The 26,717-nt window shown below is 38.3% G+C and overlaps 1 protein-coding gene across 2 annotated transcripts in view; it reads right to left on the minus strand.

The window, feature by feature from the left end:
* The window catches only part of SETDB2 (SET domain bifurcated histone lysine methyltransferase 2), a 98,464-nt gene that overhangs the window by 37,577 nt on the left and 34,170 nt on the right, over positions 1-26,717 (minus strand). The window contains exons 6-13 of one of the 2 annotated variants that reach the window (XM_008145579.3): positions 21,659-21,775; positions 20,705-20,874; positions 18,964-19,183; positions 18,010-18,109; positions 16,231-16,324; positions 12,533-12,873; positions 8,598-8,686; positions 7,540-7,985 (exon numbers count right to left, since the gene is read on the minus strand). In XM_008145579.3, coding sequence (XP_008143801.2) covers positions 7,868-7,985; positions 8,598-8,686; positions 12,533-12,873; positions 16,231-16,324; positions 18,010-18,109; positions 18,964-19,183; positions 20,705-20,874; positions 21,659-21,775 — 1,249 coding nt within the window. In that variant the 3' untranslated portion in view covers positions 7,540-7,867. Of the gene's footprint in view, positions 1-7,539; positions 7,986-8,597; positions 8,687-12,532; positions 12,874-16,230; positions 16,325-18,009; positions 18,110-18,963; positions 19,184-20,704; positions 20,875-21,658; positions 21,776-26,717 lie in introns of those variants that run through there. The other variant, XM_054719793.1, reaches the window with a different exon arrangement.

Below are 26,717 nucleotides of genomic sequence, written 5' to 3' on the forward strand. Positions count from 1 at the left end.
GAAGTTATTATTAACTCTTTATAGACCCCATTAACCGTTTGTTTAACTTACTGTTTTCAGTTACTAGGATCCTCATAGAAGACATAACCTGGTCTTTCCCTTCCTCTCTCATCCTGACTCTGATAGCATCTGTAACTGGATGAAAGATTTTTCTTTTTCTTTCAGGAGGCCATTCAGGCTTTCAGTTTGCAAAAGATCTCCCTAGAGAAAGGGAGACAAGCAACTGGACTGAGGGACAGGACGGGGTAGCGGGGGGGAGGGGGTGTTAGCAGTTAATTATGAAGCTGGGAGAGATAGGTTTTTATTTATTTTTACTGGCTGCAGACCGCTCTGCTGGCGTAGGTGTCTTATCAGAACTTCTAGCTGCCCTGGTGATTTAAAACTGGTTACTAGGCAGACTCATCCCCCAAGAGGTAGATAAAAGAAGGGAGGCCCCCATCAGGGGACTTAGAGGCAGTGTTTCTGTTATCTGCTCAGATCCCAAGACTGTAAGAATACTTGTTTACTGAAATGGTATAAGTACAGATGTTTGTTTAATATTTTGTTTATCTGCCTGGTTATAATTATTTGTTCATATATAGAAGTTCGTGAGAAGAAAAAAAAAGAAACATTTAATTTGTTTAAGGCTGAGTGTTCTGATGGATAGCAAACCGCACCCCCCCCCCCCGAGTAGCCACTGGGATTCTTTTTTTTCCCAGGGGTGTTTGCTCTCTGTCAGAGGGGGAATCGGCCTGCCTAACATTTCTGTCTATGTTTATTAATTTGAAGGTATAAAGTTGTAACAATTATAGTCCAAAAAAATTTAAAGCAGGGACCAAATTTTAAAGTTAACTATTTACAAGAAGGAAGCTGGAGCTGGCAAAGTCACCAAGTCTGCCCAGCAAGTTCAAAACACTAAATGAATCTTATTTCTGACACCTGCCGCCACCCAGTCTTAATCAGTAGTAGAGAAACGGTCTCAGAAGTGTTTGTCTCAATTGGCCATTTAAGTTTGATATAATTAATGATTACAGTACATTACAAAATCTTTAGAAGAAAAATATTTTGTGGGCCATTTAGTCCTTATATGTATATGTCATCTCTTAAGTTATAGTTTTAAGATCAATAATTTTTAATAGAAACACACTCAAGCAGAGTGGCTTTTCAGAAAGGTCAGGGAGTCTGATTGCAGTGTAGGGGTCACTGGTTCCCCCATACCACCTTCATTGGCAGGAGGCAAGCGCTTTTCCCAGTGGGAACAGAGAGTGGACTGCCAGATGAAAACGCCTCGGTGGGAGCCCTCCTTCGCCACCTGGGACCCGCGAGGCACTCCCTGCCTCCTCCCACCCAGTGTCCATCCCCTTCAGGGGTTGTTTTGAGTGGCTGGAGGCGGGGTGAGGAGAGAAATTCCCTTGTGACCCCCTGTGCCCCAATGAGACCCAAGAACCCCCGGCGACTCCTTGGACACTTTTCACCGTGTTCTGTTAGGGGGCTTAAAGGAATGTTCTGTTAGGGGGCTTAAAGAAGGCACAGTTAGAAATTCCCCCATTCCCCTTTTCAGGCTTATCAGAATCTGAGATCCTTATCTCTGTAGGAAGAATGTGGCATTCTGAATTTCAAGCAGCTGGAGGCCTGGAAACAGGGTTCAGGACCTGCTCCCTCCTCCCTCTGCCTTTTTCTGAATATTTTAAAATCATAAAAGGTTTGAAAGTTAATTTAAAATTATAAAGATTTTTATAAAGGTTATACATATAATGAAAAAAAAAATAAAAGAACAAAGAAAGAAAAAAAAGCCATCAGCAAATAGGAAGGAATTAGTATGCCTATTGTAGGAAACAGGGGCACTGGAAGAGAGAATGTCCTGGCAGGTTAGCTAGAGAAGCAGAAAGGGGAGACTCAGACTCCAAGGCTCTTTAACTTAGAGGAAAAGGACTGACAGGACCGGGGTTCCTTTCCATTAAGCCCCCAGGGTAACCTTACAAGTGGGGGGCAAACCTGTTAGTTTCCTGGTGGACAGTGGGGCAGCCTATTCAGTCTTGACAGAGCCGATGGGACCCGTAACCTCTAAGAAGATAGCAGTCCAGGGAGCCACCAGACAAATTGCCTGTTTTCCTTGGACATCAAAGAGGACTGTAGACTGGGGTTCGCGGAGATTGCTAAACCTCTATACTGAAGTACTGAGGGAATGCAGCCGCTGAACTGGACCGAAGTGGAACATTGGCCTTTGAGGAGCTAAAGAAGGCTCTCATCTCAGCACCTGCCCTAGCCTTACCAGACATCATGAAGCCCTTCCACCTCCACGTGAGTGAGGTAAGAAGCATTGCCAAAGGGGTTCTCACTCAGACTCTAGATCCCTGGAAGAGACCTGTAGCCTATCTGTCTAAGAGGCTAGACCCCGTGGCAGCAGGGTGGCCAGCGTGCCTCTGGGCAGTGGCCACCACAGCATTGCTGGTGAAGGAGGCAGATAAGCAGACTCTGGGCCAGGAACTAGCCCTGACAACACCCCCTTCGAGGTGCTCCGGAGAAATAGATGTCAAACACCAGGATCACCCAGTGCCAAGCTCTTCTCCTGGACCAGCCCTGCGTCCGGTTCCATAAGACACTGGCCATCAACCCTGCCAGCCTGCTTCCAGATGATGACCCAGAGGAACCCATTCATGACTGCACAGAGGTAACAGATGCAGACCTGACAGATGCTCCGTTATCATCACCAGACAAGGTACTGTTTACGGATGGGATCAGTTATGTTCAGGATGGCATCCGATATGCAGGGGCAGCAGTAGTCACCCTGGACTGCACCATTTGAACAGGGGAAAATCAGTATAAAAAGCTGAACTTTTAACCTTAATCCAGGCCCTTGGATGGGGGCACAGTGCCATCCCCCAGGAAAGAGGGTTACCAACTTCAGCCGGAAAAGACATTAAAAGATATTAGCCTTATTAGAGGTCCTCTGGCTCCCAAGGGCAGTAGCAATGGTGCACTGCAAAGGACATCAGAAAAGGGGAGACAAGTGAAGCCAGAGGAAATAGAGCCACAGACCAAACTGCCAAGGAAGCCGCCCAAAAACCAGTGGGGCCTTTACACGTTTTAGTAACCCTGCGGGACTCTGACCTACGACGGACCCCCTCCTACATCAAACAAGAGGAGGAATTGGCAGAACAGAAGCAAGCCATCAAAGGACCAGGTGGTTGGTGGACCCTACCAGATGACAGACTGTTGGTCCCAGAGGCTCTAGGTCGGACGTTAGTTGCCCAGTTACACCAGGCTACCCACATAGGCGTAGATAAGGTAATTAGAAGCATAGTCACTAGAAGTACTGTCTGTGCACAGGTAAATGCTAAGCAAGGGAAGAGGGTCCCCCTGGGAATTTGGGCCCCAGGAAAATTCCTCAGGAGAGCATTGGGAGGTAGATTTCACAGAGATTATGCCACCAGCATCAGAGTACAAGTATCTGCTAGTTCTCATAGACACCTTCTCGGGTTGGGTTAAAGCATAGCCCACTAGGACAAAAACTACCTCTATAGTTGTCAAAAAATTACTCCAGGAGATTATACCTAGATTCGGGCTGCCAGTAGCCATAGGATCAGATAACAGCCCCTCCTTTGTAGCCAAGGTATCTCAAAGTATAGCACAAGCCTTAGGACAGGCATGAGCAGGACTCTAAAAAGGAATTTAACTAAATTTGTCCTAGAAAGCGGTGAAAACTGGACCAACCTCCTGCCCTTCACCCTCTTATGGACCAGGTGTACCCCCTCCCTGGAGGGGTTTCCCCCTTTTAGAGATCATGTATGGTAAACCTCCCCAACTCTTCCCAGGGCCAGGGAGAAACTAAAAGCTGGAATTCATAACCATTTCCTTACTCAAGTCCTTACAGGCTCTGCAGTATACCCAGAGAGCCACCCATAAGCTTGTTCGCGATGCTCTGCCAGTGCCCACCGTGGACCCTGTACATCCCTTCCAGCCCGGGGACTCGGTGTGGGTAAAGTTCACTGCCCAAGGACTCACCCCAACCTGAAAGGGACGCTACACTGTTATCCTGAGCACGCCCACGGCTGTTAAAATAGACGGCGTCCAGACCTGGCTACACCACTCCCAGCTCCTGCACCAGGAAACGGCCTGGATCCTGGCAACCAGCGGCCTCACCCATGAGATCCCTAGCCTGGGCTCCACGCAGGCCAGGAGGAAACTCGACACCTGCAGGAGAGGAACTGGACTTCACTGTGGACAGTGCTGTTGGGGACTGAGGTACTAGAGGCCTTGGCCAGAAGCGGGAGACGAGGTAGAAATACAAACCGTCCCATGATTGGGCCCGTAAGTTTCAAGACAAGGGGGGAATGAAAGGGCAGAGCAGGACAGCACAAAATGTACTATACCCTCCATCCTGTGTAACTATGTGTATGACTCCTTTTTCTTAGAAAACCGCGAGAATGTAACAGTTGCATAAACCTGCCAATAGAAATGTAGAAAAATAGACTCAGTCCAAATTAGGCAAGCTGCACAGTACCCCCTGTGTAACCAGACCCCTGACCCTGCCCCCTGACCAATCAACGGGGCCACGAACGTCCCCCCCCACCTCCCGCCGCCCGCGCACTGCTTTGGACCCCCTTTAACGCTTTTGTTCTCCGAAGGCTCCCTCTCTCCCCACCTCGCCGCTGCGCCCATGTGTGTGCGTGTGGGACTGAGCTCAAGCTAGCTTGAATACAGACTCTTTGCTTTTGCATCGGACTCGTCTGGCTCCCTGGTGGTTTTTCTTGGGGACCCCGAATTCTGGGCATAACACTCACAAAAATTCTTTACAGGTTTCAATGTGTGTTTTTTTTTACATTAACACACTACATATCTATCATAAACAGACACAGAAGTAACAAACCGTAATTGCAGTTAGCAGTTGCAAGCCTTTATTTAGCACCCATGGGGTACAAAGCACCATACAAGAGGATGTTTTCAGTGCATGTTAACAAATATACATGTAGAGGACATACAGTTGAAAGTAAGTTGTTCTGGAAAAGAAGCACATAATGGTGAATTGCTGAGGAATTAAAAGAAAACTTCTGGAGATCTTGCAATTTGAGCAAATTTTAAAGAGGAAAAGAGACAAGTTGGGGACAGCAGAAAATAGAATATTAAAAATGATAAGCTGGATAGTTTTGACAAATACATAAATGGATTACAGAAGCAAGAGCATGGGGCTGCAAAACAGGAGAAAAAAAGGGACTCCTACAGCCAAGCTTATTGCATCTCAAGCAGGTGGACAGAAGAGTTACAAGCACGCCCCATTTTACTGTGCTTAGCTTTATTGCACTTTACAGGTGTTGAGTTTTGTGGGTTTGTTTTTTTTTTACAAATTGAAGGCAAGACCTTCCATCAGCAAAAAGATTACCACTTGCTTTACTAAGATACTCGATTCATTACGGTAATATTACCAAACTGTAATATCTCAGAATTAGGCCTGTATTCCTGGCCAGGCAAACAAGAAGTCCTAAAGGTCATCGTGAAGCAGCTGAAGAACACCTTCCACAACTCTCAGTTTATCATTTCTAGCATTTTAGGTTCTACTCTTAAGCAGTAGTAGACCCTACCATCACTGAGAAAGCCTGTAACACACACACACACAAAACAAAGACCAAAGGAAACATACAGGGAAAACAAATAAATGAACCTTAGAGGTCACAAAAATATGAAGAAAATATAAATGTAGGTATGTATGTACACACACACACACACACACACACACACACACACACACACACACTGTATTCAAAGATATACTACAACCAAAAAAAGATACTATTAAAGAACATTCAGGGAAGAAAAGAAAGCCCTAGAAATAAAAAATCTGAGACCAGAAAAATAAAACACATTAGACTAATTGGAAAATTAAGTTGATGAAGTCTTCTAGAAAGTAGAGCTAGAAGACAGAGCTGGAAATTAAGAGAAAATATAAGAAAACAAGAGAACCAATCCTGGAGGCCTACCATCTGGGTAACAAGAATTCTAGAATGAGAGAACAGATGAGCAGTCATTGAAGAAAATATTTCCCTGAAGGACAATGTTTGCAGGATCCCACCAAGCACCCGGGATAAGGGATGAGAATGAACCCTTACCAGGAACAGAACGTTGGGACAAAGTAATGCTATAAGCTCCTAGAGAGAGAAAAACTGGTCGTATATACAAAAAGAATGGCATCTGACATCCAACCCTGGATATCAAAGCAAGAATGTTTTCAAACTTCCCAGCAGCAACACTGAAAGCTTAGCAGATGCCTTCAAAATTGGGAATGGAGGCTACTCAAGAATTCTATACCTTGTCAAAATAGCAAACAAGTGTAATGGTACAACAATATTTTCAAATATGCAAGGTCTCAAAATATTTACCTCTCATTTTCCTTTTCAAAAGGTATTGAAGGATGTGCTTCACCAATATGTGGAAGTAAACCAAGGAAACAGGAAATAATGGATATAACTGGAAACAGATTTTACACGAGAGAGAAAAAGGGGATCTCTAGGACACTGATGGAAGATAGTAGCTGTAAACCAATACAGATTGAAGCAGGTTAAGAGATCAGGATTTCTGCACAAAAGTATTTCCCATGCTGATCAAGTGTCTTCACTTCATTTTAGTGTACTAATTCCTGCACCTTTACTGTGAATAAATGGACTGCTCAACTTTCCCATCAATCTACAGGCTGTTGGGTTATAATTTTTTGCTCTTTTTCTAGTTCTTTGTTTTCCCATGCTCTAAAACAATTTCAAGTTAAATTTTCACGTAGTTCAATATTTTAAAGAAATTAAATTGGGTCTAAACTTAGAATGAACTTTGAAAGGTAACCAAATTAAACCCCTCAAGTTCAGAAGAAAAAAAAAGAACCCCCCCCCCCCCCAAAAAAACCAACATGATCTCTCAAAAATGAGACCTTCTAATTACTCCTTTTTGAGTTAGTATTCCTATCCTGGTTCCCAGGGGGTAAGTTCCTGACAGTTGAATATACAGTACATCTTTGTTAAGGATAAAATTAGTTTTGACTATTGGAGATTTCCAGCCCCCTTTCCACTAGGTCAGGGTTAGGTAACCTTCCCCTTTTCTCTAGAAAACCAATTTGCACAACATGCTCAGGAGAATGCAAGAGGATGTTTCAGACTTGAAGCTCAGGTCTGTTTTGTTTTTTAAATGAAACCCTTGCTCAGCACAATCCCTTGTAGCCTAAATAATCCAAGTCTGACTAATTTCCTGATTTCTTTTTCTTATGGCTCAATCTAGAACAAATATCTTCCAATTCCTCTGTTTCTATTCCCTCTTTTCCTGTCTGTGTTTGTATTAAAGGAACAACGAGAATCTATTGGAAAGCAGTTTCACGTCAAAGAGTTTGCCAAACTCTTCCCTATTGAAGGGCTTCTCACCCTTTTTCACTCAAATGGTTTAATGCGACAGTGCTTCATGGAGCTATATTCCTCACGCTGTCGCCAGGAATTAAACATAAATAAATTTTGTAGGTAAAGTCATGAAATGTGGCCATTTGGATCCATGAACTCAAAGACAATAATAAAAACAAGAACAACTGAATTATATTGTAACATTTGTTTCTCTTAATATATAGTTTACAAATAAATTACAAGTTATATAGCAGTATTTCATAGAAAATACACACTTCCATCTTACTCATGTAAAGTTGAATAGCGGTAAGATTCAAGAGATACCCTATGTGTATGAAACTGTCCTTACTTTGTTCCTAGCATTTCTAAGTCATAAAAATGAACCCCCTGACAAGAGGAGACTGAGGAATTCTCTCAATGAATAAAAAACTAAATTCCACTGACAACTGAGCATTTTTTTGTATGGCTCTAATTTCAGCTTAATAAGCTAATTTCATGAACAGGCATTAGCTACAAATTTATATTATTTTTTTCCTGCACTTATTAACCCCACATTCGCAGAGGATTTCTTTATCTGGCACAGTTCCAGGTTCATAACCATAATCCCATGTTAATTCTGTTCTTGCTTTCACATACCTAGAAAGTAGAAATTAAAAAAAATTAATTAACTTGAATACACCAAACTTGATTACATTAATTTTCATGTTAACATCATTAACCATCCTCAAAAATATGTTTATTCTCTCTGACACCCATCAATTAGGACTGCTCTTTCATTAAAAGAATAATCATTTGCGTTTTATTTCCAATGTGCTAAAATCCTAAGTAAGAACAAATCTGTCAATATCTATGAAGAAGGAACCTGGTGATGTGATGAGGCCTGCAGTGTGGTATTGGAGCGTAGACATAATGCCCATGTAGTAATTTGCAACATTTATCCCCTGAATTGAACTGGGTGAGAACTGCCATCCTTAGCCCTTTCAGGCATTAGTTCTAAAAGGAAATAAGAATTGAAATTTCAGCTGTTTCAAATTTTGCTGAGTAGGAAGAGTTTGGGATAATTGAATATTCTAGGTTACTAGATATTAGGGGCTATAGCACATATCTTTCCATATTTTTCTTTTCTTTTCTTTCTTTCTTTTTTTTTTTTTTTTCCTTCCATCCCTGTCCCTCTGTCTAGTTTCTTTTTTCTTCTATTGTTGTTTTTAAAGTCATAATTTCATAATTATATCATAAAAATTTTCAAACCTGTTGGTGAAGAATGCCACCAATGGAAAATTCCTGTCATGTGTTTCTACAAAAACATTCTGTACCAAAAGATTTGGGCAACAACTATGCTGTTAAAAAAAAAAATTAAAACAGAGGTTACATACACCATACAGTTTGATGTCTTGTTCTTTGAAGCATTAGAATACCATTGTTTCCAACAAAGCTCACTTATTTTTGTTTCTTTCCCTTTTTTTTGTTGACTAATATGTAAAATATCATAGCTCACTACAATCCAGTTAATAGGAGTCCATTCAGAAAAGCCTGTCACATTCTTATATCCTGCTGGTAGAAATGCAAAATGGTATAAATCCCTAAAGAAGATAATTTGTCAAGATTAATCAATATTATAAATGCATGTATCTTTTGATTCAGTAATCCCATATTTGATAATGTATCCTACAGATACATCTATATATATATATACCTATGTGTAAGATTATTCATCAAACATTGTTTTAACAGTAAAAGTTTAAAAACAACCCCAAAAAATATCTATATATATAAAATCCTAATATGCAAATAGACCGAACAGAACAACCGAACAACTGGTCACTATGACGTGTGTGAACCAACAGGGGGCATGTGCATAACATGGCGGGTGTTGGCAACAGGAGGTAAAATGGGGAATACGGCGGGCATCGGCCACGGTGGGATGGTGGAGCAGGTAAGCAGGGGTGCCAGACCAAGGCGGGGCGCCAGTCGCCATCATCGGGGTGAGCCTCTGGTGGTTACTGAAATTTCTTTGCTCCTGCCCGGCACTCGCACCTGCTGCCGGAGCCGCCGCTTGCACCCACTGCCAGTGCTGGCCTTGCTTGCACCCGCAGCCGGCGCTGGAGCCGGTCCTGATCGCCCCTGAGGGCTTCTCCACCTACCCCTGAGGGGCAATTGGGGCAGCAGCCGCTGCTCGCACCCACTGATGGCACCAGGCCCACTCGCACCTGCTGCTGGCACCGGCCCCAATTGCTCCACGCCATCAGCAGGTGCGAGTGGGGCTGGCGCCGTCAGTGCATGGTAGCAGCAGCGCGCCGGCGGGAGCGGGGCTGCCGGCAGAAAGGGGACCGGGGCTGTGGCGGGAGGGGCCAGGTGGGAGCGTGGAGGATGGGCCGAGACCTGCCCGTGCCCACTGCAGCCTTGCGGTCCACAGTTCCTTTCAAGGTGCATGAATTCGTGCACTGGGCCCCTAGGCTAAAGAGAATTAGTTAAACAAACTTCGGTATATCAACACAATAGAATTCTATGCAGCTATGAGCAAAAACAAAAAAAGGAGGAGCTCTCTCTGTGTACTGATATGAAAAGGTCTCCAGGGTATATTGTTCATTTAAAAACACGGTATAGGACAGCGACAACAATAAGCTATCTTTTATGTAAGGACACATACTTATATTTACTTGTATTTGCATAAAGAAAAACTATAAGAATGAAAGAGAAAGTAATAAAAATTATTATTATAGGAGGCATGGTAAATGTGGGTATAGTATTTCTCAAGGTATGTTTCTTTTTCTAACAAAACATAAAAGTTTAATATGAAAGACTGTATATAACCAGAGTTTTACATCATAGTGAAAAGAGGCCCTTTGGAAAGGGGACACGTGCAAGCACTGCTGAACATAACCATTATTTATACTTGTTCCAAAAGTATCTACACATGATGATACTATTTCCTCCTATTACCACCCACCATTCTAATACTGTCCTATTGCCATCTCCACACATTCATCCATCACCAGATTCATAAAAGAATCAAATCCCCACAATATTCCTTGGACATGTGGGCAAGCTTTTCATTTCAATGATGATAACTTCCTGTCCATACATTTTTAAATTTGGGCTGATGAGCTTTACTCATGGTGCTTACTCGGCAGGCTTAGAGCTACCTTGAAACAGAATTCTGTTTAGCTATATGTACGTATTCTGCATGGCTTATTATTTTATTTCAATTTTTAAATCATATAAATATTATCTAAGTAGAAAAATTAAATTTTAAAAAAGAGCAAGATAAAGAAAAAAAGAGCCTTTTTTTCTTCTTCTACAAACAAAGGAGGGACCTGGCTGATGTGCTGATTGGGAGAGGTGAAGCCAACTTAATCATGTAGGTACAGCCACCATTCAACATAACTGATGGGAAATAAAGCCGTGAGTCCTTTGCTGGGGACCCTTATTTAAAGGATTTCCTGACGTGTTTGGCAGCAGTGTAGATGTAGTCAAAGTGGAATAGAGAACAGCAGTTGGGGCACAAAGAAAGGGAAGAGATAATTCTATTTCTTGCTAATCAAGAATTCTAACTAGGAAAGAAAAAAACAAGCCAAATTAGCAGATTCACCTAGCAAGGAAAAAGCTCTTTGGTTTTACTTATTTTTTAAAATATATTTTTATTGATTTCAGAGAGGAAGAGAGAGGGATAGATAGAAACATCAATGATGAGAGAGAATCATTGATCGGCTGCTTCCTGCATGCCTGACACTGGGGATCAAGCCTGCAACGCGGGCATGTGCCCTAACCAGGAAATGAACCATGACCTCCTGGTTCATAGGTTGACACTCAACCATTGAGTGATGCTCGCCAGGCAAGCTCTTTGGTTTTAAAAATTTCCTGACTTAAGAATATTTTTTCTTCTGAAGGCAGCTGAATTACATGTAAAATTATCAGTGCACATAAATTTCAAACCATTCAAATGTCACATTTAAAGAGGCACTGAGCTTACCTTAAAGATGTCAAAGGGAATGCTTATGAGAAAGAATCATGGGCCATTCAGGCTTCCCTTCCTTCACCTTTATTTTAGGGGAAAAGCCAAGGCTGCCTATCCACTCATCCCTTCCCACTGGGAGGAAGAAGAGCTCGGATACAGACAATAGAGAACAATTAGGCCACATCCAGGGGACAACGTGCTATAGTGGACCTTTCCCAAGGATGTGTGGGAGGGATCAAAGTCCTCGTCCTCCTTCCATGACTCTTCACTCTCTTGGATATGATAAGCAGACAAAGTGGAGTCCAGAGATCAAGGAGGCATGCAGAAGGGCCTGGCTCAGCTCTCACAGATGGTTCAGTTACTAAAGACTGGAGAGACTATATAGACAATGGACTAAAGGTTGAAGGGGATTTCTTTCCCTTAAAGGATTCCTGGGACCATATATTCTTTGATAATGCCTGATAGTAGGAGGCAGGATAGAATAAAAGTCACAAGGTAACGTCAATTCCACCTTACACAAGAGATATGACCAATAATACAAATTACTCCTCTTATGATGAATATAACAGGAGTCTTAAGTGTTAATTAACCTTAAAATCAAAGGAATCATAAAAATTTCTCAATATAAATGAAATAAATCTTATAACATATATCCCAAACATACACACAAACAGAAAATGACTATGGTTTCGGAATTTTAAAAAAGAGGATAGTTAAATGCAATATTCTGATAAATGTACTGGTTTTCTACACTAAGCCATGAAATCACTCAAAACTTACTAAAAGTAAGTAAAATAAATACCTACAACTGATTTTTTTGAACTATTAGAGGCATCTCTGAAGAAGAGAAACTTATTCTGTCCCACTGTGATTTTTTTTGGAAGTAACAAATCCTTCAATAAACGTTAATAATTTTCTTACATACCATTTATATAATTTTCTTAAGCAAATGTTTAACAATGTGCCAGGTACTGTTTAAGCACTTTACACAGTATATAAAACTCATTTAATCCTATGAGTAAGTTATTATTATTAGCCCCATTTTACAGAAGTCAGAAATAAGGTATAAGGTCAAGTAACATGCCCAAGTTCATACAAATGGAAAACTGGCATCCTAATCCAGGTAATCTGGCATTAGAATTTTTAAATCATATTTTCCTTATAATTTTATTAAAAAGCACACACAAAAAAGTTCTTTAGAAATATGGATCTCAGCCCATATACTCACATTAAGAAAGCGGCCCACATTTCCTTCCTTTGTGGCATCCAATAAAAATACACTTCCTTTACTGAACTTTAGAGATTCACATGAAGTATTATTCTTGGTTTCATCTGGCAACTCTTTATTACAAAAGACAGACTGATTTTGAGATGCTGGAGAGTTTTCCTCTTGGGCCTTTAGTATTTGAACCTCAAACTTCTTCATAATATTCTGATTATCCAATGTGGTTGCTTGATTATATATGCCCCCTGGTGAAGTTTCTTCTCTACCTTTAGTTATATCTATCACATCTGATTCAATCAGCAAATTGTCTTCAGAATCTTCAACTTGATTTGCGCTTGAGTCCGCTAATAAACATTTTAGAAAGAATCGTCAGGAAATATACTTGGCTAAGCAATAGTGCTAAGATTAACAATGCTAATTAAATGCTAGTTGCTTTAATTATCACTAATCCTTACAATGTGTTAAGGCAGACAGCACTCCAATTTTATATATGAAAACTTTGAGCCTCTGAGGGATTCAGGGATTCATCTGACCCACAATAATAAAGAAATAGGGTAACAAACTCAGAAATGTCTGGTTCCAAAGTCTGCCTTCTTTCTACTACATAACAATGCCTTTTAATGAACTTACATGTTGCTTCCCAACTTATTTCTCTTCAACTTTGGAATGTGAATTTAAGTATATTCTAAATTTTTAAAAATTGATTTTAGAGAGAGAGGAAGGGAGAAAGCAGGAGGGAGGGAAGGGGCAGGAGAAAGTGGACAGAGAGGAGAGAGAAGAGGGAGTGGGAAGAGTGAGAAGGGAGAAGGGGGGTAGGGGGAGGGAGGGAGGGAGGGAGGGAGAGAGGTGGGGGGGGAGAGAGAGAGAGAGAGAGAGACCCATTTGTTGTCCCATTTATTTATACATTCATTGGTTGCTTCTTGTATGCGCCCTGACCAGGGATCAAACCTGTAACCATGGTGTATCAGAATGCTCTAACCAACTGAACAATCTAGCCAAGGCTAAGTATATTCTAAACAGCTGAACACTCCAGGCCTTTAAGACACCGAAGAAGGCCTGAAAAGACCCTGTCGAAGTCATCCTCTACAGTAAGTGTATTGCTATAGGCTTTGTACACATTAGTGCTTGGTGTGTATTCTAGACGACCATTCAATAATCACACTTTTACAAAAATAATACTTTAGAAGAAGATGAACTGCTTAATCATTTTTAGAAATAATTTTTTAGAATATTCAAAAGTATGAATGCATGTCAAATGAAATAAATAAAATCATTTATTAATAAAACTTGTACCACATCAGTGGCATAAAGAAATAATATTTCTCTGTTATTGATTTAATCATTACTATTGCTGGCTGCTATTCCTATATGTACTCATACTTTAATCGTAGATTATTTGTGAGCACTAACAGTAAATAACTATTTTTTTTTCTTAGTGCCTCCTATATACATTGTAGTGGTCAATGAAAATGGCAAAACAACCAAAAGCAATAGAACTCATTATGATTCACATGCATTAAAATAGTGAAGGAAATCAGAATATGTCATCCCAAAATATGCCTCTTTGACATAAGAATTATTTAAACAGCACATGTAGGAAAAGCTCTCTGCCTCCCCCTATCTGCCTAAAAGCAGGATATAAATTTACAAAGGTGTGCCTCCTCCTACTAGGAAGGACAAAAGTTAATCACCAGAGACAATTTTAGACCTTTATTATTTATCCTTGAGACTGAACCAGAGAAATCTAGGAAACAAACTTTACTAACTAGTCTATATCTACCACTGGTTTCCCATATATTTGCCTTCCCACAATTTGCCACCCCTAGAGACTAAAGGTCCTTTTCCTTTGTCTTGCCATGCCTCTAAAAACTCATTATTAATTGGCTGAGATTCTAGATAAGCAGGAATTCTAAACCACCTCTGAGTTACTCATCTCCGAGGATAGCAGTCCCCCTTATATGTGGGAAATACAGTCCAAGACTCCTAGTGAATGCCTGAAACTGCGGATAGCACTGAATCCTGTAAATACTGTTTTTCATACACATACATACCTATGGAAAAGTTAAATTTATAAGTTAGGCACAGCAGGAGATTAAAAATAACTAATAATAGACTAATTATAACAATATATTGTAATAAAAGTTATATGAATGTGTTCTCTCTCAAAATACCTTATTGTAATGTACTCCCCTTCTTCTTGTGATGATTTGAGATGGTACAATGCCTATGTGATGAGATGAAGTGAATGATGTGGACACTGTGATGTAAAGTTAGGCTACTATAAGGGTTACTTGAACACAGTCACTGCAATATTGCAACAGTCAATCTGATCACTGAAAATGGTTACTGAGGCAAGTAGCATATAGAGTGTGGATACCGTGGATAAAGGGATGATTCATGTCCTAGGTAGTATGGAGTGGGATGGCACAATATTTCATTATGCTACTCATAATGGCATGCAAATTAAAATTTATGAATTGTTTATTTGTGCAATTTTCCATTCAATATTCCCGGGCTGTGGTTCATGTGGGTAACTGAAACCATGGAATGTGAAACAATGGATAAGGGGGACTACTGTAGTCCCATGTGATACATGTACAATACACACAATGATGGTAATAAACTTCTGTTTGTTGTGTCAGCCTAATTTACAGGACCCCAGCCAGACAACATAAGACAGGGAGAGGAAGAGATATTTACCTCCCTTACAATGGTGAAATAATTACAGTACATAAATGCCTTCTCTTGATAGATCTTTTCCGTCAAGGAGTTTCCTTGCCTCCTCCAATCTCCATCCCTGAGACCAGGCAGAGAAATGGAGTGCAGATATAAGGAAGCTCAAAAGAAGAGGTAATGAGTCATCTCTCAGCAATGTCTCCCCACTCAGGGATACAGTGACGTGCAAAAGGACCCAAACCCAGGTTTGTCAAGTTGTAATATTAACTATGGCAGGGCTGGTAACACTGAAATACAAGCACTCAGGGTAGCAATATTTTCACTTTTTGCTGAGCATCCCCAGCAACAGTGTTGGCTGGAATACTGCAGTAGAACGCAGTGGTTTTTTGTTTTTTCTTTTCTTTTTCTTTTTAATGCTGTATATTTTTAAAGGAGCCCCAAACAAATTAGGAAACGACTGCTTTGGACAATGCCTCCAAAGCCACAGATAACATGTGGACATTGTAAACTAAGAGTTGTCCACCCCATTCTTTCCTGCCATGTCAGGTCACTGGTGGCATCTAGATGAGGGACCAGCAAACTTCTGTAAGGGTCCAAATAGTAAATATTTCAGGCTTTTTTTGGCCATATGGCCTTTGTCATGATTGTTTAGCTCTGCTGCTATAGTGTGAAAGTAGAGACAATATGTAAATGAATGAATGTGGCTATGTTTCAATAAAAACTTATTTATGAACACAAATGATAATTTCCTATAATTTTCAAGTGTCATAAAATATTATTCATCTCATTTTTATCAGTTATTTAAAAAGATAAAAAAATCTTCTTAGCTCATGGGCCATACATAAACAGATGGTAGTCTAGATTTGGCCCACAAACATAGTTTGCTGACCTGTCAATTTTAGACAAGCAGTAACTTTTGTGATGAATGCAGCTTGTTTGTTTTGGAGTCTGAGAAAATGAGCCACAGATATTGAGCAAGAGACAAAAAGGCGGAAGAGGCAGGCCTAGAGTTAAACAAAGCCTACTTTTCATCTCCTCGGCTTTGGAGTTCAGATGTATTTGGGTTGGTTTAAGTCCATCATTATCTTCAAAGGTGACAGATTCTGAGGAAGCAAATCCCTTAAAAGAAAACAAGGAAGATGTTACCTCCTAGGTCAGGAAAAGGAATTAATTTATCGCGTAGGCCTCTTTTATCAAGTGTCAGTCTTCATAGGCTGTTGCTACTACATTGGTTTTGAGAGCCTCACACCTGGTACCATGAGGAAACTTAAGAGTGATGGAGCCCTTCTGGATGTTCTACGTGTAGACATGTCAGTGAGCTACAGCTATGAAGACCGAAAAACAGTCAAAGCATTAAAATACAAAATAAAATTCAAATACATTTGTTGTATCCCTCAATTCTGATACCAGACTATGAATTTGGATAAAAACACTGTGGCTAGTTTCTACTTCCAAGGAATGGTTAAGTAAGTTGCCTATCTTTATGTACTGTAGACCTGCAGTGACTTAAAATGGTGACAACTTTTAAAAAGTGTTATCTGCTTAGCACCACACATGACACAACCTAACTGCTCAGGAAAAGTTGACCATTAATGTTATTCAAATACAGGCAGCCCTCGGGTTATGTCAGACTCGACGTATGTCGTTTCGTGGTTATGTTGCCATCTCCCATTTATTTACAAAAAAAAAAAAAAAAAAAAAAAAGGTCCCGTCATTTCAATGTATATACATATGTGTTTTATGTTTTTTATTATTTATTTACCACAAGTAAAGGTCAGGAATTGTTATCTTTCTTTAAATTTTTTTTACTGTTCCACTTCATTACTGCTGTGTATGTGCTCCATGTGAGTGACGTATGTGCTTACGTAGGTGGGTTCTGACTTACGGCGAAAATCGCATTACGTCACGCCGCAGGAACGGTTCTCCGACGTAACCGGAGGCCTTACTGTATTTAAATGGTCAACATTTATTGAGCACTAACCTGAGTGTCAAACATGTTTCTGATGTTTAGCTCACTTAATCCTCCTGACTTTAGATACTATTATCCTCATCTAACAGGTAAAGAAATGTAGAAAAGGAGATGTCACCCAGCTAGAAAGCAGCAGAGCTGGAGTTCAAGCCCAGCTCAGTGTGATCCCCTGGCTCAACTTTTTCTTAATTATGTATGTGATACTGAGGATATTCCTACTGTAGGTGAGTAGGCAGAGGGCAAAATTTGCAGACTACCCAAAGCAGAGTTATTATTTTCATCAAAGCCCCATGTGAACTACCATTATGTCTGCCTCTCTTCTTTTCCTGCATCTTTGTTTCTAAGTTACAGTCTCTGACTTGTTATTCTAGATGGAAAAGTGTACCTTCAGCGGCTATCATGTAAAATGTTGCTTTCTGGATGACCTTTCATTAGGTTGCATCTCTTCTTTTTCATGCATTTCAAAACCTTATCTCCTTAACCTACATTATTCCATCCTTTTTCTTAATATTTTTCTTATTATTATCAACTCAAACACTTTAGCTTCCATAAATTCACAGAACAGGATGGCCCTCAGTCTCAGTGGAACACACTGTCAGATCATGACCAATATTTTCCTTAAAAATCTAAGTTTGGGAACATACTAAGCATCATGGAGGATACTAAGTAAATAAAATGTGATCATTAACACTTCAACAGTACACCCATTTCAAAACAGTAAAATAAATCCTACACATTATTAAGTAGCACAAACAATTTGAACTAAGTAAAAGATAGAAAGGTGAGATAATTTAATATTCTCAGAAGGGCCCCATCTATATTTTGTAGTTTTTACCATCTTTTTCCCATCGGGTTGAATAATGGCTATCTTGGCTTCTGGAGTTCTAATGACTGAATGACACTGAATTCTTGAAATATTGTTATATTTCATTTCTCTGAAAAGAAAAAAAAAGTTATTCTAGATAATATCAATGTTAGAGAAATCTCCATTAGAAATTAATGTAATAGTATCTATGCCTCACCCTTACCAGAGAGAATATAATAATACTAGAGGCCCAGTGTACGGATTCGTGCACTGGTGGGGGCATGGCCTGCGGGGATCGGCCCGCTGTGGGAGCACTGCTCATCCTGGTCTGCTGAGCGGCTGTGGACCCGCCCTCTGAGCAGCTGCTCCTGTGCGGGAGCATCGCAGCCGAGTGGCGTTCCCACTGTAGGAGCACAGTGACCACCAGGGGGCAGCTCCTGCATTGAGCGTCTGCCCCCTGGTGGTCAGTGAGCATTGCAGTGATTGATTGACAGGTCGTTCTGGTCATTCTACCGTTTGGTTGCTGGGCTTTCATATATATGTAGATTTTAAAGTCAATGATATTTTAAAATATGTCAAAAAAAGAAGAAAATCATGAAAAGTATTGGATATAGAATGGTGATAGAAAATAAACATAACTGCAAAGCACGACATCCATAAAGAACCTGATAAGTTTTTAAAGGTTAAACTCCATAAACGCAACACTGAAGAAATAGTGTGTTCACTAGATTTTTAAATCTCAGTGTCCTTGATTTCTCAGTGTTAAACTTACAACTGTGAAGCAAATTTATATACAGGAGGGATACAGGAGTGGGGGGAAGGAAGGAAGGAAGGAAGGAAGGAAGGAAGGAAGGAAGGAAGGAAGGAAGGAAGGAAGGAAGGAAAGAAGGAAGGAAGGAAGGAAGGAAGGAAAGACAACTGAACAACCACTCTTGACCAATAATACAGATCAATTTTTGATTGGGTTCCTAAGATCTTACTTACGTAACAGGCTCTTTTGGATTATTATTGAACTTAGGTGGACATTCTTCAGTCTTAGCACTTCTAGGATGTGTTTCCAATTTTAAAGGGATAACTTCAACTTCACAATCTGCAACTTCTATTTTCCTCTTTTTTGAAAACATATTTTTCATAATATTGTCTTCTTTTCTATTTTCACCAATAGTATCATGTTTCTCAGTGTTAGATCTACTTAGTAATCTTCCTAGCAGAAAGTAAGGGAGTTTAGCAAGACAGAAGATAATACAATAATTGCTAAGCAACAAAAGGCGTCTCTATTATGCTCCATTACTAAAGAACCCTGTGAGGTGTATCTTATTTCTAGAATGAAGATAAACACATTAATATCCCAGACAAATCTCTGCAAGATATAAGAGACCAGTAAGAAATTTTGTATCTTCCAGTATATGAAAAAATATAGTACATTTAAAAAAACAACAACACTTGTCTGTTTTGTTATAACATGAAAGAGAAGAGATTCAGCTACAATAATATAAAACAAAAATATAGATCAGAAAAGCATTCTAGAAAATTAGAGCAGTGAACTCTAGCCTTGACACTACAACTTTGGTGTCTAGTTAAAAATGCTTTATTTAACATCAATACTCTTTTTACATAGTTACCTATTTAAATCTGTAGTGATATGTGCCTATTGTTCTCATATTAAGTCCTAGTGTAACATTAAAATCTTAGTCTCAAGTTTATGTCCCCCCCCCCCCCCCCCCCCCAGGGACTCAAAATTACAATTACCAATCAAAGTTAGTAGCGGGATCAGAGATTCCTTAGTTGCATTTTCTAAGCAGATAAAGACAATTCTTCCTGCATAATATTTGGCATTTTATGCAGCAGACTTTCATCAAAGTTATTTTGAGAAATATGAGAAACAACTGTCTAGATATATTGTATATCTATAGAGTGGTATGTGGCAAGGATCCAAGTGTGACTTCTTTGAATTCTGATAATTCCTGCCTTCACTGAAGTGAACCTGGAAATTCAAATGAGAAAGGTTTTTCTGGTCCCTGCTGCCTAGTTGTAAAGACTCAGTCCAGCACATTTCCTTTAGACTGGCACTAGAGCCACATTTCCTCAGCTCTCCTCATTTCCTGGTAAATAGAGGGAGTGAGGATCTTTGCTGACATTCTGGGGTAATTAATCAAGACTACTGGAGACTGTCATGTCTGGCCTGGGGGTTGTGGACCTAAAGAATCAATAACTGCATAACTGTAACACTCTGGTTGGGAAGTTTTGCGCAGAATGTGAGAAACTCTCTAGGGTCTCTGAAATGGAGTGTGCTGCCTAAAGTCACTGCCTAAATCACCACATGTAGGTATTTATTACAAAATTACCTTATTAAATTCTAATAGCTCAAAACATTGAATAAGGTAGTCTTTGATTGATAATTCAGTAATTTAGTTTTCCTATTTAAAAAGTTTTCTATCTTACTCCAAGGCATTTGTAACCATGAAAAAATAAAAAAATAAAAAAATGTGCCTCACACAATAACTCAAATTTTATCTCTGAGCCTTTCTGAAACATCTGGTACCTGCTAAAGCATCTCTTCCCTTTAGAATTCAATTTCCCAGTCACTTTCCTTCCTCCGATGCTCCTCCTCTGTATTATTACTCTTATCCTTGCTATACGATCTCAATGGCCCTGTATAGTAAAATGGAGATTCAGACGTGTAGATCTTACTCTACAGTAATTTGAAAATAAACCCTTGCTTTACCTGAATAAGTGCAAACAAATGTCCCTCTGTCAATGTCATCTAGGCAGCGTACTCCCCATCCCTTCTTCTCAGTTTTGAACACCTGTAGCCTCACTTGAAGTCCATGCTGAACAACTCGGTTTTGACACATCTGTCGATTACACTTGCACAACAGGCTGCATTCATAAATGCTGTCAATAAAATATCCAAGAGAAAATCAATCAGGCATCCTAAATTAAAACAAAAAGCACTTTATAGCACTACCTCACTAATAATCACAGACTAAGTGTGAAGGAAGTTTCCTAAAGCTAGACTGCCTGGGTTCCCATCATAGTTCCAGCATTTACTAGCTGTGTGATCTTGGATGAGTTACTTAACATGTCTGTGCTTCAACTTTCCATTTTTAAAATGGGGATTATATGATAGTATGTATCATATATATACCTAAGTATATATATGATATAAAATATCATAGGGTTGTTTCGTGAAGATTACATGAGTCAAGTTTATAAGGTGCTTGGGACAATACGTGGCACATAGTAAATATCAGCTCTTTAAAAATGTCTAGGAATGTCTAAGAAGTAAATGTATGGGAAAGCAATGTCTAGGAAGAAAAATAATTTATTTTTTAATAACAACCTTGAAATGGTGAAAATTCCTAATTCTTAGGAGTGTTTTGCACAGGATATTTCTTAATGAGGAAAAGGCTGCCCCAAGTAGGCTAACTCTAGAGGGACAAGAGCTAGACTCAAAGCAGATGAGTATTCTGTTTGATTATACCCTTTATGATATATGTGTGGTCTCTGACTTTCATTTCCAAAAACAATATGCAGGTTTGTTATTTTTAATTCCTTAATTTAGATTTTTGGTACAAAAATATTAAGATTTAACATCTATAAGACTATAGACCACAATAACAAAGTATCCACCTTCAAAGATACAAACACCCTGCAACAAATTCTTAAGGTATATTACCCAGTAGGTATATGTCTCTGTAGTCTTTTATATTTATATCCAATGACTATTTTATCTCTTGACAAGGAGTACATCTCAGCATTCCTTGCTGTCATTTGAAGACATGCACATTTTGTTCTAAAAAGGAAGGCAATGAATGAATAAGTCAGAATTTAAAAAGCACCAAGTTAAGTAAAGAGACTGTCTTGATTAAAGTGTAAAAGTTATAGTAAAGGATGTAATTGTATTTAGGACAACTGTTTGCCTCATGGAAAGTTGAAATTCTTCCTTAAATAGAACTTTTTGAAAGAGAATATCTACCAAAAGTTTATAAATAATTATAAACTGCCCTATCTGCTCATGAAATAAATATATAACTATATAAGTGTTCTTTAACTTTTCAAAATGAATTCCTTTCATTTTCTGTTCAGCAGAAGCTTGTTTGTGAATACTCTCCCAGGTACACTCCCTTAGAATGGATAAACTTATGTGTGTCAAACCCAAAAGAGTGTACATAGTTTTGCAGATGTCTTAAATTACCTTCCTTTCCAATGACATGAAAAGAGATTAGGGAAGTTGATACTGGGTATCTGGCTACTACAGTTTGTTCTTTATAATGTTGCTAAACAAGAAAAATACAACCATAAAAAAATTTCTACTTAAATGATTATTTAACATGACAAGAGACTTATAACTTGATAGGGAGTAAGGAACCTGGGTATCACAGGTGTAAACTGAGTATGTGACTACTGGTGAGCTGGTTAAACTCTCTGGATCTATCTCTTTTTTCTTTTTTCAACAAGTGACTTTGAGGTCTTTTCCTTGATGATTCTCTTCTGTGTTTTTCTGTATATACATACACGCATAAGAGTGGTGGCTACTGTTTACAACAGAAAAAAAAACAATTAAAAAATTCATTAATTTGGATTCTATTTACAGATGTAGAAATCTAAAGATGCTTTTTTTGATATGATTTTGTTTGCAAAGTTTAAAAGTACAAAAAAATACAAATAGTAATATAACTAACACTCACATTTCTACCACACAGAATTAGCTGTCATCATTTTGTTTAGTCCTTCTTTTTCCTATATATATAATTTAAAACATACAGTTTATCTGATCTTTAAAAAATAAAAAAATTAAACATTACAGAAAAAAATTAAACTCTCAAGTGGTTTGGTGTGATATCCTTTATACTTTTAAACATATAGATCTATTCACAATATACGGTACTGTTATTAAATATTTACTATAGTTATTATCCTTCAATTTGCTTTCTCTTTCAATATTATTTTTTGAGACCCATGTTTTACGCAAATCTAGTTAAATCCTTTAAACTTTTCCATAGCACTTAGATATACAATTATGTTGCTTAATTAAGTTGCTTGGTATACAATTAAGTTGCTTGAAGTTTTCAATATAACAGATGCTGCAATGAAATTCTTATTCTTATACACATGTGTAAGCATCTCTAGAGTAGTAACTTTCAAATATTTTTTACTATGACCCATGGCAGAAAATACATTTTCTTCATGATCCTATACAACAGACATATTTATATATGTGTGCAGGTGTATAAACTGCAACAATGGTGGCATGAAACTTTACCTTTATTATGTGGGATGCACTTGGGTATCTTTTTGTACTATTTAATTTAAAGAATGCTAGTTACAACCCCTTAAATGATTTTACATGCCACTAACTCTATAGCTTGGAAAACAATGCTCTGGATAAAACAATACTCTGGATATACTTAAAAGTACTATTGCTAGAAAGTAGGTATGAACTTCTTCAACTGCCATGTCATGGTTTGAACACCCCACTCTCCCTGAAAAATGACTTGGTATGGAATTCTAGTTTTATATATTTATTTTCCTTCAGTAATAATCTCTCTCTTTTTTTTGTTCTATTATTTCTGATGAAAAGTGTGCTGTCAGTCTGTCCTTTTTTCTGAGTTTTTAAAATTTACTCTTTATCCTAGATACTTTTTAAGTTGCATCAATATTTTTAGGTTTATCTTATTTTCGGAGGCTTTTTGACTCAGAGGATTCCTGTCTTTTTTCAATTTGGAAAATTCTCAGCTATTATTTGAGTATTGTCCTTTTCTTCACTACATATGTATACTGCAGTTTTTCATTTTATCCTCCATATTTTTTAATCTGTAACTTATTTTCCCCATATCTTTATCTCTTTACGTTCTGAGAGATCTTAGTTTTTGCCATGCAATTCACTAATTCTTTCTCCAACTATACCAATGCAAACATATAGTCCATCTATTTCATTTTTTATTTCAATGACCATGTTTTATTTCCCATATTTCCAATGGTTCTTCTTCATATAAACCATTAAAAATAAAATCTCCTTTTCTTGTCTCATAGATGCTAATATTTTAGCTTTATAGACACTTTAAACATAGCTATTGTAAAGTCTTTTCAATCAAATTCTACATTTATCTCCGATTCTTCAGATGTGAATTTTGTCATTTGTTGTGACTCAAACTGCCTTCATGGTCCTAAATGCCTTTGTGTGCTGTGATTGTCTGGATTTGATCCAGCTTAATGATGTATCTTCTAAAATTACATATAGTCAAGTTATTCTTTTTAAAAAACTCCCTTAAACTGACTATAAAGTAGAGTAAACACCGTCGAACAGCCAGTTTTTTTCCCTAGCACTGAAAGAGATTGAGCTTAGACAGATACAGTTGGGTTATACCTAGATGCAAAGTTTAAAACAAACTTATTTTTAAACAGAAGTGAAACTTGGGCCCACCTCAGAACAAAAGATACACTGAGAGTGAAGGGATGGGAAAATATATTCCAAGCAAATGGAAAGGAAAAAAAACAAACTGGAGTTGCAAAACGCATATCAGACAAAATAAAGGCCATAATAAGAGACAAAGTAGGCCACTTTATAATACTAAAGGGAATGATTCAACAAGAAAATATAACCCTTATAAACATATATGCACCCAATATAGGAGCCCAAGTATATTAAAAAACTCTTGATGGATTTTAAGGGAGAGATCAACAGCAATACAGTCATAGTGGGGGAATTTAACACCCCACTGGTAGATCTTCACTGGATAGATCTTCTAGACAAAAAATTAACAAGAAAACAGAGGCCTTAAATGACACATTAGATCAGATGGGTCTAACAGATATTTACAGAACACTTCACCCCAAAGCAACAGAATATACATTCTCAAGTGCACATGGAACCTTCTCAAAGATATACCACATGCTAGGGCACAAAACAAGTCTATACAAATTCAAGAAGATTGATATAATACCAAGCATCTTCTCAGATCACAATGGCGTGAAGTTAGAAATCAACTAAAATAAAAAACCCCACCTCAAAAACACTCAAATACAGGAGGCTAAATAACATGTTATTAAACAATGAATGGGTTACCAATGAGATCAAGCAAGAAATTTAAAACTTTTTGGAAACAAATGAAAATGAACACATAACCTCCCAAACTTATGCGACACGGCAAAAATAGTCCTGGAGGGAAGTTCATAGCATTACAGGCCTACCTCAACAAACAAGAAAAAGGACTAATAAACTATCTAAGACTAAATGAATTAGAAAGAGAACAGCAAGAAAAGCCCAGAGGAAGTAGAAGGAAGGAAATAATTAAGATCAGAGCAGAAAAAAAATGACATAGAGACTAAAAAAAAACCAGTACAAAAGATCAGTAAATCCAAGAGCTAGTTCTTTGAAAAGATAAACGATGAACCTTTAGCCAGACTCATCAAGAATCAAAGAGAGAGGACCCAAGCAAATAAAATTAGAGATGAAAGAGGCGATATAACAACAGACACCAAAGAAACACAAAAGATTATAAGCAAATACTATGAACAACTATCTGCCAACAAACCGGACAGCCTGGGTGAAATGGACAAATTCCTAGAAAGATACAATCTTCCAAAACTCAATCAGAAAACCTGAGTAGGTCAATAACAACTGGTGAAATTGAAGCAATAATTTAAAAATTTCCAGCAAACAAAAGTCCTGGACTGGATGAATTTACAGGTGAATTTTACCAAACATTCAAAGAAGAGCTAACACATATCCTCCTCAAACTATTCCAAAATTCAAGAGGAAGGACCACTTCCAAGCTCTTTGTACAAAGCCAGCATTATCCTAATTCCAAAATCAGATAAAGACACTACAAAGAAAGAAAATTACAAGCCAAATGGAGGGAAAATTACAGGCCAATATCCCTGATGAACACAGATGCTAAAATCCTCAACAAAATATTAGCAAATCAGATCCAGCAATACATTAAAAAGATCATACACCATGACCAAGTGGGATTTATTCCAGGGATGCAAGGCTGGTACAATATTTGCAAATCAATAAATGTAATACATCCCATAAACAAATTGAAAGATAAAAACCACATGATCATAACAATAGATGCAGAAAAAGCATTCAATAAAATACAGCACCTGTTTTTGATAAAAACTCTCAGTAAAGTGGGGAGAGAGGGATCATACCTTAACATAATAAAGGGCATGTACGACAAACCTACGCCAACATCAATGGGCAAAAACTAAAAGCTTTTCTCTTAAGAGCAGGGACAAGATAAAGATGCCCACTTTCACCACTCTTATTCATAGTACTGGAAGTCCTAGCCACAGTAATCAGACAAAAAGAAGAGATAAAAGGAATCCAAATTGGAAAGGAGGAAGTAAAACTGTCATTATTCACAGATTACATAATATTGTACACAGAAAACCCTAAAGACTCCACCAGGAAACTACTAGAATTAATAAATGAATTCGGCAAGGTAGCAGGATACAAAATCAACATCCACAAATAGATGGCATTTTAAAATACCAATAATGAACTCTCACAAAAAGAAACTAAAAAGCAATTTCATTTACCATTGCAACAACAAAAAAATAAGATACCTAGGTATAAACTTAACCAAGGAGGTAAAAAACCTGTACTTAGAAAACTATAGAACATTGAAAAAAGAAACAGAGGAAGATACAAAGAAATGCAACCATATACCATGGTCATGGATTTGAAGAATTTACATCATTAAAATGTCTATATAACCCAAAGCAAT

The sequence above is a fragment of the Eptesicus fuscus genome, chromosome 8, assembly GCF_027574615.1.
Source record: "Eptesicus fuscus isolate TK198812 chromosome 8, DD_ASM_mEF_20220401, whole genome shotgun sequence".
Classification (NCBI taxonomy): Eukaryota; Metazoa; Chordata; class Mammalia; order Chiroptera; family Vespertilionidae; genus Eptesicus; species Eptesicus fuscus.